This window comes from Scomber japonicus, chromosome 22 (assembly GCF_027409825.1).
Source record: "Scomber japonicus isolate fScoJap1 chromosome 22, fScoJap1.pri, whole genome shotgun sequence".
Taxonomy (NCBI): Eukaryota; Metazoa; Chordata; class Actinopteri; order Scombriformes; family Scombridae; genus Scomber; species Scomber japonicus.
This window is the reverse complement of record NC_070599.1, coordinates 8,212,458-8,226,494: the sequence shown is the minus strand read 5'-3', so window position 1 is coordinate 8,226,494 and position 14,037 is coordinate 8,212,458. Positions and strand designations below refer to the sequence as shown.

At 39.2% G+C, this 14,037-nt stretch overlaps 3 protein-coding genes across 3 annotated transcripts; all 3 read left to right on the top strand.

Annotated features, from left to right (window-relative positions):
* Positions 1-427: 427 nt before the first annotated feature.
* On the top strand, positions 428-1,419 carry LOC128383438 (placenta-specific gene 8 protein-like). Its single transcript, XM_053343061.1, has 3 exons — positions 428-548; positions 893-1,077; positions 1,198-1,419. Exons 1-3 carry the CDS (start codon positions 428-430, stop codon positions 1,417-1,419), a joined length of 528 nt encoding a protein of 175 aa, XP_053199036.1.
* A 2,447-nt stretch (positions 1,420-3,866) lies between these two features.
* Positions 3,867-8,223, top strand: ugt5g1 (UDP glucuronosyltransferase 5 family, polypeptide G1). Its single transcript, XM_053343016.1, has 2 exons — positions 3,867-3,928; positions 6,524-8,223. The coding sequence occupies exon 2, from the start codon at positions 6,527-6,529 to the stop codon at positions 8,111-8,113; it is 1,587 nt and encodes a 528-aa protein (XP_053198991.1). The 5' UTR covers positions 3,867-3,928; positions 6,524-6,526; the 3' UTR covers positions 8,114-8,223.
* Positions 8,224-11,517: 3,294 nt separating this feature from the next.
* On the top strand, positions 11,518-13,365 carry si:dkey-165a24.9 (G-protein coupled receptor 4). The gene is made up of 3 exons (XM_053343560.1): positions 11,518-11,611; positions 11,713-12,574; positions 12,850-13,365. The coding sequence occupies exons 2-3, from the start codon at positions 11,994-11,996 to the stop codon at positions 13,265-13,267; spliced, it is 999 nt and encodes a 332-aa protein (XP_053199535.1). The 5' UTR covers positions 11,518-11,611; positions 11,713-11,993; the 3' UTR covers positions 13,268-13,365.
* Positions 13,366-14,037: the final 672 nt, after the last annotated feature.

Sequence of the window (14,037 nt, the reverse complement as noted above, 5' to 3'; positions counted from 1 at the left end):
ACAAAGAAACGCTAACGGTAAGCTACTAGTAAGGCTACAAGGCTATGCATGCAAGGAAGCTCAATTGCTGAGACATTTACATAAAAAGCAACTTCACGTTCCAGTGAAATTCTGTTTTGATTAATAGTAAACAGCTGTCACCTTATGATAGTGTATGCAGGACGTGTGAGTTAATGGTGTGAACACTGTCATGGGGATTTAAATGAGCCATATCATGACGCAGAACAATTGAAGGAAGGAAAGCTTCTGAACCACATCTAAGTTGCGTTCAGATATTTGGGCTGGAGATCAACTTTGACAAGGTGCAACGTAGAAAGACTCCCGTGAGAAATACAAAGAAGAAAAGAAAAAGTTACGATTGTTTTTTTATTTTCATTTTCAGGCCTTCCTTATTTGTTTTCAGGCCTTCCTTATTTGAGGGTGCACCATGGCAACCAATGTGTTCATCAGTAACCAGCAGCCTCAACCTCAGCCTCCGACGCTGATCGCTGTCCACTCCAACCAATGGAGCACAGGCATCTGTGACTGCTTTGATGATTTAGAAGTCTGTAAGTTTATTTCCGTGCAGTCTCATGTTTTTTTCCCCACTGAAACATTGAAACGTTGCAAAAGTGAATATTTGAGTCTTTCAATGTGAAGAATGAAAACTGCAAACTGCTTGACAAAAGGTCATTCACACTGGCTGCTTCAGCACCTTTATTCTACTTTCACATAGTAAAGAATAAACAACATATTTGACCAAAGTCTCAACTTAGAATGTGCATATCTGAAATCTCAACTCTTTTATGAAACTATCAAGGCTATTTTGAACCTTCCTAAGATAAAGATACCCTGACTGCATTTTGACATAAAGCCTGTTATCGCCTGTTATCTGTTATCTTTTCCTCATCAGGTTGTTTTGCTTACTGCTGCTTTCCTTGCTTTGCCTGCAAAACCACCTCTGATTTTGGGGAGTGTTTCTGTCTCCCCCTGCTGGATATGTTGTGGACCAGCATGCAGTTTATGTGCGTCCCAACATGCACTCCTCCTATTGCAATGTCCATGAGGGTTGCTGTGCGTCACCGCTACGGAATTGAGGTACATCTAGACACAAGGAAGAGCCAGCAAGTTCTATTAAGTCAACAGTTTCTATAAGCAAAAGAAAGCTTATATTAATCTTTTGTGTGTATGTGTATGTGTGTGTGTGTGTCTCTTCAGGGTGGCATGGCAGCTGACTGCATATATGCCACTTTCTGCAATTTGTGCTCCTGGTGCCAGGTGGCTAGAGAGATCAAGAGACGCAAACCAACACACACTGTCATCAACGCCCAGCCAGCTTTCGTGGGTGCCCAGCAATATATGGTAGCCAGCCAGCCTGGGGTCATCACCTCACAGCCTATGATCTCAACTGCTCCTCAGGCTGTCCTAACTCCCATGTAACCCTCTGATAAGAAGCAGTTTACAGTGTATGAACCTCAAAAAAAGGATTCAATACGCTTTGTTGACTGTGTATGATTTGGTCTCTAAAGCTATCTTGGAAATCAGCCTAAGAATGATTCATATTTTGTTCTACGTTTTTTGACATGAATGTAGAAGAATTTTATCAACTTTCCTACCCTGGGAATGTCATCTTATCTCCTCCATGATTTAAGACAGCTGTCCTACTGTAACATGTTAGAATTCGGTGAAAGGTGACACAGATTGGACAAACATATATATAGCAACATCAATAAGGACGTTTTCTTTGGAAGATGTTGGTTGACTTCCATCGATAAAAGAAACAAAAAAGAACAAATTTGCTTGATATTGCTCCAAAATTTAGTATGGTCACACTCTGATGAACTTAAATACTTTTACTTTAATAATTAGACATTAAATAAAACATTATACATTTTTTTAAAAAGAAGACTAAAGGGAAAATTTGTAGTTTTATTTATGCCTTTACAAATAAAAGTGTGTTTCTGTCAATTATTTTACATCAAATTATGCATCCATGTCTTAATAAAAAATCTTTATGTTGTGATTAACTTCATTGGTCTTCTCTGACTTTCATAAAACTGATGCCTTTCATAGTTCTTGCTGAGTGTGTAACTGGTTCCAATAACTTCCTGCAGTTTCTATATCATGCCTTGTAATTGATCCCAGTCAAGAAATAGTCTAGCATATAACTCCTCCGAAACCTTGCCTTTTTTACACTTGGATTATTGTTCAGATTAAACAAGCAAGATATAATGTATTAATTAGTGTGTAGTGCTTGTTATGATTGGACAGAGCCAGGCTAGCTGCTTCCCCCTGTTTCCTATAACCATACAGTAGCATGCATCTTCTAAGATATTTTTGGCATAACTGTGTAGCATTGGTCACAATAAACAATACATTTTATCATAATAAAGTTATCTCAAGTAATATATTCAGTTCATCTCAATATACTAGTTGTAACTGTTGCCTCCCTGTATGAAGTTAACCTTTGATTGGAGGTTACACCACTTTTTTGAGCTTCTTGGGTACATGACAAAAGCAGTCTCCTTGTCATGCATATCCTTTATCTGAACTTATTAATGTGTCTCTCGATCCTCTTTATGATAGATTTTCTTCTCTAACAGTAGCAGACTTTCCTTCCTGCTTCAGTTTGGTGTTCTTTTTGTTTTAATTTCCGCCGGTGTCCTATAATTCATTCCCCCATTTGTATAGTTGGCCATTTGTTTCTGTCATAGATATTTAAGATAAAGACTAATAAAATCTCACTGCACAGCTTCTGCAGAGAATCATGTAAGGATATTTTGAAGAATTAATAATTTGACTGATGTAGATGTAAATGAATCCCTTGTCTCTGATTGGCTATTGCTGCTCTGAGCATGTGTGATATGATCCAGCTAGTAGATCAATTGAGCATATTGCTACATTTTACAGCAGGTAGTAGCAAGTTGCTTGAGAAATGTGTATTATTTCTTACTTTTAGCCATAAAACTCCAAAAGGTTTCCCCTTTAGAGCATTCTAAAAGGTAATACATATAGTAATATAAACTGTACTTTGATACACACAAGGCCTTATCTGCACAGTCGCAAAGTAAAACATTAGCTCATTGGACAGGTTACTATTGGCAAACTGGTTGCAAAGCAACACACAGCAGCATATATGCTCCTAGTAAATACTTTAGTCACACGAGCCACAAGCTGACTGTTGTTCCCTGGCTCAGGTTTATATAACTCCACAGAGGCAGAGGAGAGGAGGGGAAGGCTGCGGTTCACTGATATGACTGCTCATTTTATTTTCCCTCCGCTATGTGACCTTGCTGCTTCCTCCTTCCCTCTTTCCCTGCCACTCCCGTCTCACACACTCTGACTGGGTCTCAGTTTGGATTTTTCCCCCGTTCCTCCTGAGGTTTCCTCATCAATCACAATAGCATAAACGTCAGTTTTGAATTTCTCAGACAGATTGTGAAGCATGTAAATGGGATTTGCCAGAGAGCACTCGAAAGGAATGTGGACCTGTGCAAGATATAAGAGACCTCATACTGTATCCACAATTAAATCAATTAAATTGAAATGTGTCAAGTCAGGTGATTCAGTTAAACGCTTTACTTATGAGTACGTTTTGCTGTATACTGTATATTGATTGGGTAGAAGACTTCATCAGTCAGCACTCACTTATATCCCTGTGGTAAACATATATTTTACTAAATAAATGTGTGGACATATAGACAGTATGTTGGATAATTCATAAAAAACACACTACTATACTTTCACAAACCACTGCTTTTAACTTTAACCTTTTGTCTTCATTACAACATCTTAGACCTTTTGTGAGTAACTTATCATCGACATCCTTGGACTTTGGCTGGAGATAAAATTGTCAGTGTGTGTATAAGTTAAACAGTGTGGAAACACAGGACCTCACTCAGGAACTATAGCTCAAACCAAATGCCTGGACTGAGACAGAAAGGACCAGGTGAGGCATTTGATACACTTTTAACTGAATTATATTACAAAAACAATCGTTATCTAGCTTTGACTAAGCACTTTTTTACAACTAAATAAAGTTATATTTCAATACCTCAGTTTCAATGATTTTATGAAGATTAGGAAATAAATGCAGAAAAGAATGTAGAAAGTCATATTAGATAGCAATCATAGAACACATAATGAGAAAATCAGTGGGTGGGTAATAACGGGTTACATATACTTAATTACATTTACTTAAGTAACTTTTTGGATAACTTGTACCTTTAAGAGTATAATTATGAATACAATAATGCAGTATATATAGAACTGTAACTGTAATGGATTGCCTTTACATTCTGCAAAACATGCTCTGTGTTTGCCAGATGAATGTACAGTGAATTTGGTCAATATCACTCCTTGCAATAAAGAGTTAATGTTCAGTCACTTTTCGGCAGGAGAATCCCTGCTGAAAAGTGACTGCACCCTGTAACTCAAGATTGCAAGGGGTTACATTCTCTATCTTTTCAGTATGAACAGTAGAGGAAACCAGGTGCATGTACCATGGTTTACCATGTACCCTACCAATCCAGAGTTATATGGTGCAGTCACTTTTCGGCAACTGTTGTTGCAGTTAAATGGTCTGTGGTTTGAAGTGCATGTTCTTTACAGACTCCTACAAATGTAAAGCTGTAAAAAAGATTGCATCCATTATTTCAATGGAGGTTGAATTATTGAATTATTAGTATTACATACTTCATATATGTAATATTCTCTGGCCTACAGTAAAGCATGCATTACAAAAACATCAACTTTTCATGAGCAAAGAAAAACAGCCTTGTTTTTTTTGTTGTGACTTTACACTTTGGGGCTTTTCAAATTGATTATGTAACTTAAGTAAGGTCATTTCCCCAATGTATAATAATAGAAAAAACCCTCAGAAGTGACACATGGTTTTCTTTGGACAGCTACTAATAAAACCATGTTGTAAATGTAATGTTTAAATGATAATGTATGTTTAGATATACCAACACCATCATCTTACAATATAAAAAGTATATATATATATTTTATTTTTTATAAGCATATGTTCATTGTATTGCTGTACTGGGACTGCCCCCGGGCTTCTGTGACCCTGACATTGTCAGGGGTCTTAGAAAATACTGTTTAAAAATAGGAGAGGTAAAAAAAAACAATCTTGTAATTCCCGCTGCGGTCCATGCCACACTGTGATGTGTGACCAACCACACCACAGATTAGATGATGTTACACTGACACATATTAGACATCTCATACATTTTCACAGGCAAAATTTCAAATCTTCCTCATTATCAAGGACCTATAATATCATTTCCTTGACCATTCATTACCTTTAAATTAATTCATTATGGACAACAAAATTAATGCTGCTGTTATGTTTAGGTAAAATTTGACCAATGTCAAGTTTATATGTATCAAACTTACTTTAAATTTTCTCTGATAAAAACAAAGCTTCATTACATCTTCTGCAATGGTCTACTGAAGACAATAAAAAACGTTTCTTTAGTGCTTAAACCGTTTTCTGATACAATACCAGGGTTCAATTCCACGATTTTGCCAAAACGTTTGATGATTTTTCCAGGACTGGAAAATAAAAATGTAAAATTCAGTGACTTTTCCCAGTTTTCCATGACCGTGGAAACCCTGAGACATGTCATTTTTGTTTGTTGCCATACAAAATGAATTGATGGTTTGGTTTAGGATGTCATTCTTGTTTGTTGCCTGACAAAATTAATTGATGGTTTGGTTTAGGTAGATGTTAAGATTCAGAGCCGGACAGTAACGGAGTACATTTACTTGAATACAGTACTTAAGTACAATTTTGAGGGGTCTGTAGTTTACTCGAGTATCATTTTTGGGGAGTACTCATGACTTTACTCAAGTACATTTGAGAGGCAAATATTGTACACTTTACTCCACTACATTTCTATCCATAACCGTGAGTACCTGTTACTTCTACAAAAAACAAAACAAACAAAAAAAAAACTCAATTTGTTGTTTCCCTCTCAAACGTGATTGGATTGTGCAGGCACCACTGATTGGCACAGCCTATCAGCAATCACCTTCAGCCAAAGTCAACTCCATGGTCAGGTTAGATGAGAGACGAAACCATGGAGGAAACAATGGAAGAAGACGCAGCAGGTCCATCTTGGCCCGGGATGAAAATGACTTGATTTTACTTTCAATTCCTTTTACATTCTCCAAGGTATTAACATTAAAATTTTTCATAACTCCATCTAGGACATTTCTATACATAAATGTAAGCACTGTGGCAGTAGTAATGCAATATTTAGAAAATGTACTCTTGTACTCTTGATACTCAAGTACTTTTAAAAACAAGTACTTCAGTACTTTTACTTAAGTAGACATCTGACCATAGTACTTTTACTTGTACTTGAGTAAAATTTAGCAAGGGGTGTACTTTTACTCAAGTAAGGAAACTGTGTACTCTGTCGGCCTCTGTTAAGATTTATCAGTCATTTTCATTCCAGCATTTTCTGCTACATCACAATGTGTTTCTGGGTTTTTGTCAATCTAACTATTGCTACCTGTTGTTTTTTCCTAGGAAATGTCAAGCTCCATCACTATAGTCCTGGTAGCTCTCTGCTTCCTGTTTCTCCAACCCACTTGTTGTAATGGCAGCAAGATTCTGGTAGTGCCTGTAGATGGCAGCCACTGGATCAACATGGAGGTGATCCTCCGAGAACTGCACTCCAGAGGCCACGACCTCACTGTGCTGCGCTCTGCCAAAAGTTGGTACATTCCCAGTAATTCTTCCATTTATACCTCTATTGATGTGCCCATGCTGGAGGATGAGTCAGATAAAGACTACTACAATAATATGCTACAAGAGGTGATGAAGTGCCGCAAGTACCCAGCTTTTATACGGACCTTTTGCCAACAACGTTTGATCACAGACATGTTGGCATTGGGCCATCGGGTCCTTGCTAAAGCAGCTGCCACAATGTTGGATGACCCTGTTTTTGTGAAGAAGCTGAAGGATGCCAAGTATGACTTAATGTTAACTGACCCTGCTCTGACAATAGGGGTTCTTCTGGGTGGTTACCTCAAATTGCCAATGGTTTTCAATGTGCGCTGGATTAATACTGGAGAGAGCCATTTCACCATAGCTCCTTCCCCTGTCTCCTATGTCCCTGTGCCAGGAAGTGAACTTCATGATCAAATGGATTTTTTGGAGCGGACAAAGAATATGTTACATTATCTTTATAGTGTTGTTGAACAGCATGTTTACATTAATCCTGTGTATTCAGATCTGATGGAGCGGCACTTCCCTCCTGGTACAAACCTGCTTTCTTTGCAGCGTGCTGCTGATATCTGGATGGTGAGGGAAGATTTTGTCTTTGAGTTCCCTCGGCCGACCATGCCCAATGTGGTCTACATAGCGGGGTTCCAGTGTAAAAAGGCCCGCCCCCTCCCTGCTGATCTGGAGGCCTTCGTGCAGAGCTCAGGGGAGCATGGGGTGGTGGTCATGACTTTGGGGACATTTGTGTCAGCCTTGCCTCGTGAGGCCACAGAGGCAATCGCTGCTGCTTTTGCTCAGCTTCCTCAGAAGGTGGTGTGGAAGTTTAGGGGTGAAAAGCCTACAACTTTGGGGAACAACACCCTCCTGGTGGACTGGCTGCCTCAGAATGACCTCCTGGGGCACCCCAAGACTCGTGCCTTTGTAGCCCACGGGGGCACCAATGGCATGTATGAGGCCATCTACCATGGCGTCCCAGTTCTGGGCCTGCCGCTCCTCTTTGACCAGTTTGACAATGTACTCCGTCTAAAGGTGCGTGGTGCAGCTCGCATGTTGGAGGCCACATCACTCACCAAAGACAACTTCCAGGAGGCTATAACAGACATCCTGGAGACTCCTTCATTCCACAACAACATGAAACGTCTCTCTCGGCTACACGTTGACCTTCCAATGTCTCCTATGGATACTGCCATCTTTTGGATTGAGTATGTCATCAGGAACCAAGGAGCAGCACACCTGCGCTCAGAAGCTTTTAGCCTGCCTTGGTACTCCTACTTCTGTCTGGATGTGCTTGTTTTCATCATGTCCCTCATTGGAGCCTTTATCTGGGCTTCAATCTTAGTCTGCAGGATTCTCTGCTGCCGGAGGTCCAGGAGAAAAATGAAAGCAGAGTAATTAATTGGAACATAACTCATGCTGAGTGACTGCCAAACATGTTGAACAGTGGCTGACATGCATTTCCATGTTTAGGAACTGTTTATGGAAAATAAAGGTTTTAATCATTATGTAAATAGTTTCAAATGTTTATTCTAGACAATCTCGTAATGAAAATGTTTTTGCCAGAGATGAATGAGAAATAATCAGTGAAGTGAAGGGTTGTCATATCCCTAGGAAAATGTGTCAGTTTTGGGAAATACTTTCACTTACTTGTCATGCACTTTATGGGTAAAATCCATAGGTTTCCACCACTTGTTATTAGAGACTTCTGACCTAAGAATAAACTAGTAACAAATGGTACAGTATGTTGCCCAAACAGAGTCAGATTTAACCCTTACATACTGTCAAATTTGACCCGTTTTGACATTTGACAGCAGTAAAAATACCCTAAATGTCATTCTTTTAGCCTGAAATTTGATGACTTTTCCTGAAGTGACCCAAAATACATAAAAATAAAAATATTTATAATTTATATGTCTGTATAGATGCTACACATTTTTACACACTGAGGCTGTTACGGGCCAAATTTGACCCGTATCTATTCAGATGGATTTTAGATCTACTGTACCAGTGTGGGTCAAATAAAGGAAAATTGTGGTTTTATGGAATCTTGAAACTATGAGAATGTACATGTCATGTTTTGTGGGAAAGAAGTGACAGAGTTCAAGGGGACCTCACCACTGTCACCAGAACTGTCTGTGTTGACAAAACATTTGCCCAGGTTCCTGCAGAGACAGACACCTGCTGGTCTTTGAAAGGTCAGGTAGAATCCCAAAATATTGAAATAGTAAACAAGCAACATAGGAGTGATCATATATGGTGCATAAAGGGAACAGACGTTATCCAGAGGTCATAACACAGACACAAGATATGCACCTGCAATGTAACAAAATAATGTAAAAGTAACCATCTTACACTCATGTCATGGAAAGTTTATATTTACCACTTCCTGTACAACACAGATGCAATGCATAAAAAGGAACATGCTGAGGGCTCACTTGTGTAGCTATAAAAAACCCCTCAAAAAAGACAAAAACTTGAGCTCTATTAGATCTTATTTTTACTAAACAAATTTTAATATATTCTCTCACAGAAATGTTGATAAATGTAATCACTGTAGTAATTGCATATTTACTTGACATTATAGCAAACATTACAATTTTGCTAATGCACATGTCTGTGCTTGTATCAAGATAACATGAACATAATACGAACATACTAATGACCTTAAAGTGCATGCATTGTTGTCAATTTCAGATACTGTTACGAAAGCTATACTGTCCCTTCAAACAGATTATAATTGCAAACACATGTGCAGTCTTATCATGAGATCTCTCGTTTCAGTGCTGCAAACCACAAAGAAATGTGTTCTCATAATGCACACAATTGTTCTTGTTGCTGCTAAATTTGGAAAACAACTTTAGGCCTGGTCAAGCAGGAGGCTGAGGCGCTGACAATGAAACCACTCAATGGACTGCAGTAGCAGAACTGACAATATACATATTGCATTAAATGTTTTTACATATCTGTTGAATATGATCTCACCAGATTTTGAAAAAAACAAAACAAAAAGAAAATTAATATTTTTGTTCAGTGAAGTGGCCGTATGTACATGATGGTGCTGTAGAGTTAAAGAGCAACAGCTGAGCAGTGAAACTGACAACGGGTTGCGTGTCATCAGAGCACGTACATGAGTTCATAACTCATACCACAGAGCAACTCATAGAGGGCCACAGATGTGGTATTAATGTGATGATGCTAAAGTGAAAGCCTCAGTACCTGTTTTTATAACTAATCAAGCTACACTACAACACACTATTACAAGAAAGACCATATTGAATAGAGTGTTGTAATCCCTCTTCAGTCATTAATTTTATACTAACACTAATATATCAAATTACCCATTTCTTTTTCCCTTTACTAGAGTTCTGACAGGGGAATCAGCCCAGATATTTTCTGTTTTCATGTTATGATCACAACAGCAAAACCGGCTTTTTGAGTTTTTGACTGTGAGGTTGACAGTTCACTGCAACTTCCTGTGTGAGCATAATTTCGCAGAGCTCTGAAGTGACACCAGACTAAGAATTAAAGCTGGAACTTTGTTTTTACTGACCTACTATTCCCTAGGGGGATTCTAATAAGCACAGTAGCTCAGTTTACGACTCCTTCTCTATGACAAGATGAAATTCCAGCAGAAAACAGAGGACTTCCTTTGATATGCAGCCAGCCTGCTGCAGGAACAACTTGTCATGCTGCCTCTCCACTGGAAGCTTCTCCAGGAGCACTTCCCACTAGACTTTCCGTTTATGTAGTGTACAGCTAATATTTGGCCCATCAAGTGCTGGTCTATATACTGCAAGGACATGGAGACTTTTATGCAGGACTCTGGAAAGCATAGGGTGGAATGTCTCAGGGGACTAGTCAGTTTATTAGTAACCATCTTGGATTATTCTATAAATCAAAGATTAGTGACATTTTAAAGGAAATAAAATGACTGATTAGACCCTCCTCCCCTTGAAACCGTGCGGCAAAAATACTGCCTAACACCCATTGTCTCAACCTACCCATTCTTCCCCAAAACAATTTCAATTGTGTACGTTTTTTTCCTCCCTGTGGTGCCTGAGAAATGTTCACCCTGGCTAAATTAAACATGTTCACTGTAACCTACTACAAATAAAATTAATCGCTTTCAGTTCACTTCGGTGACATTGCATTTTAACTACATATACTTTTACTGCAAAATAAAGTACTGTATACCACAAAGCTGGTTTTATCTGGTCTGTATTCCTTTCTTCTAATCTTATCTGTCAGTCAGCACTCTGCAGTAAATCATATATGTGCACACACTGCCATACATAAATGTTTGTTTTTGTCACTAAGGAGGACCCTGCAATGTTCTTATCCATAATCGCTACAAACAATCTAACTCTCGTCCTAACCCAAACCCTAACAAAGAAAGTCTCTTAAGTTCTAGAAAGCAAATCTAAAATTGCTGAATAAAATTTGTGCACACTGCAGTATGTAGTAAAAACAATATTCAAATGTGTTGAAAAGCCTGTTTTAAGACAGCATAGGAGAAGGGTTAATGTGTTTAATGGCACATAGCCAGTAACCAACAATCTAAACAGCATTAGTGGACACCCTACATCAGTTCCTCCCCTTACAGCCCCTGTCCACCTTAATCATTGTGTCCACTACTGAAGTAAGCGAGAGGGAGACGCACAGAGAGGGAGAGAGAGAGTGTATGTTTTTGTTCTGGGACAGAAAGGCGTTCTCCTGCCTCAGGATGTTGCCTTTAAAGCTGAAGAAGTGGGTTTCCTGTGGAGGAAACGATCACAGAATAGACAAGGCTTAGTTGAAACACCATGTTCCCAACATTTATTGAGTACAGGTCACTCAGTTGTAGAGCAGGCAGCACGCTTTTGTGGAACAAAGTTGGTCTCATGATCTTCAGCGGTGAGTAAAAAGCAGAGATTGCATTATACTGTCTGATTGAAATCATCATGCACTTGCTGATAGTAAACCACGTGAGAATGATCTTTATATCTTCCTTGCAGGTGTTTGTTGCCGCTGATGGATTGTGGTTGCTTTGAAGACTGGTTGACTGACAGCACAAACCCTGAACCTGACCTTTCCCACAGGAGAATGCATTTATGAAGATTACACAATGGACAAATAACAAGTAGTTGACACAAGTGAGAACTTTTTTTCACCTTTTTTTTTGCTTCAAATGGATGAATGGGTATTTCTACACCGAATCATCAACCTGCAATTATCAATCGATGTCTGAGTGAGGTCACCTGTACTTTCTCATGTCAGGTATTTGACCAAAAGAGACATGTCCAATGACAGCTGCAACCTCCCCTTGAACACGGACACGTTTGGCCTGACCTGTATCTATGGCCTGATCTTCTCTTTGGGTCTCCCGAGCAACCTGCTGTCTCTCTGGGGACTGTACCATATGGGCCGCTCCGGTGCGGGAGGCTGCCAGCTGGTCTACATCCTTAACCTACTGCTGTCAGATCTCCTCCAACTACTTACCCTGCCACTGTGGATCCTTTACCTACAGGGTGGACACCGCTGGCCCTATGGCCAGTTGACCTGTGAGCTGGTGGGCTATGTGTTTTATGTAAATGTCTATGCCAGCGTCATGTTTCTGTGCCTGATAGCGCTGGACCGCTGCCTTGCCATAGTGTACCCACTGAGCAGCCGCAGGGTGAGAACTGTCAGGGTGGCAGCAGTGTCAGGAGTGGCAGTGTGGAGTCTCACATTTCTGTTCTGCCTGTGTGGGCTGTTACCATCAGTCTTTGACCCAGACAGACTACTGTGTCTGGAGCAGTACCCTGTCAGCCCCAGATATGCCCACTTCAAGATCACCACGGTGGGTCTCGGCTTCCTGCTGCCATGTTCCATACTAGGGTGAGTTATCCAAAGATACCAGTAAAATACTCTTAAATGCTCAAATTAGTCTACCATTTTCCAGAAACACATTAGTTTCTTCCATGTCTGAGTCTAAGTGGTCAAATTTATGGCACAGTAAAAAGACTACCTTAAATTGAAATGATAAAAAAGTCTAGAATCTGTGAACATGAAGTGAATGTACTTTAAATTTTATGATTTTTTATGATTAGTATACTTTTAGCAAGGTCTTTAGGGGATAACATTTTCTAATCTGCATATGTCTGTCTCCTCAGTTACACCTCAGCCCATATTGGGGTAACACTCCAACGATCTCCCTCCCTCTCTGACCATGAGCGGCACAAGATTGTGGGGATCCTGGTTGTGATCACTGTCAATTTTATTGTTGTGTTTGGACCTTATCACTGTGTGGGTGGATACAGGTTTGTGTCCTTGCTGCTGACTGATGAGCCATGTGGATTGGAGCGTTCCATTTTCCTCATCTATCGCCTGTGCTACGGTCTGACGAGCCTCAACACCCTGCTGGACCCTCTTTTCTACATCTTCCTGTGCCCTGATGCTCGACTAGAACTGCAAAGGTCCCTGCCCTGTTTACGAAGGGGCCAAAACACCCGCAAAAAGATGGTCTTCAGTACCAGAGCTCAGACAGACACCCAGAGAGAGAGAGTGAAACTGGACATAATAATCTTCTAGCAATATAAATTGGATCACATCACAGATCCTACTGTTATCATTTAGACAAAGCAATTGTGCCACCCAGTGGAAAAGCCTGTGGAGTTCATGATTGCAAAGGCTACTTTGCAAGTAGCACACAAATGCCAAAGTACAGACACTTGAAGTATTGCTTTTAATTCTCTCAAAACATTTAACCCAAAAAGAATAGAAATACATTGTGTCATATTTGCAAAAACAAATGTTTTCTAACAATCCATTAAACCTATTGTGGCTTCAATTTAGAAATATACATCCAAATAAGATATAATCTAGAAATTGAACCTCATTCATTCATTCATTCATTCATTCATATCTTCTACATTAGTCTAGGTTTGTTTTTGATGTCTTGGCAGTGTATGGATATGTGCCACTGTGAAAATGTTTTTACTGTTTTGTTTACAAGCATTAAAAATGATCTAATTGCTTGTTTTTCTGGTTAACATTTTAATAATAGAGTGCAAGTGAATTATTGAGGAAGTTCAAGCATGACCGTGGTTGTAGTGTTAAAAAGGAAGTGTCACACTGCAGAGTCAGAGGTTTCTTTTCCTGTTTATTAATATAAACAAAAATATCACTTTTCAGTATTAAAACGCATAGTCATTAAATAAATTCAATAACAGACATAAAAATGCACAACATTATATTAATATGTACCACATCTGCTAAACTATGAAGTCTTTTTATACTTATAAGAAACTAAAAAGCAACATCATAAGGCTCATTCTGCAAAATATACATATCAAGCAACA

What these genes read in the sequence shown, in the direction of transcription:
- LOC128383438 (XM_053343061.1), top strand. Translation starts at nt 428, where the DNA reads ATGGCAACCAATGTGTTCATCAGTAACCAGCAGCCTCAACCTCAGCCT. An exon ending in CTTTGATGATTTAGAAGTCT is followed by an intron (nt 549 to 892) that starts GTAAGTTTATTT and finishes TTTCCTCATCAG; the next exon opens with GTTGTTTTGCTTACTGCTGC. An exon ending in GTCACCGCTACGGAATTGAG is followed by an intron (nt 1,078 to 1,197) that starts GTACATCTAGAC and finishes GTGTCTCTTCAG; the next exon opens with GGTGGCATGGCAGCTGACTG.
- ugt5g1 (XM_053343016.1), top strand. Translation starts at nt 6,527, where the DNA reads ATGTCAAGCTCCATCACTATAGTCCTGGTAGCTCTCTGCTTCCTGTTT.
- si:dkey-165a24.9 (XM_053343560.1), top strand. Translation starts at nt 11,994, where the DNA reads ATGTCCAATGACAGCTGCAACCTCCCCTTGAACACGGACACGTTTGGC. An exon ending in CTGCCATGTTCCATACTAGG is followed by an intron (nt 12,575 to 12,849) that starts GTGAGTTATCCA and finishes CTGTCTCCTCAG; the next exon opens with TTACACCTCAGCCCATATTG.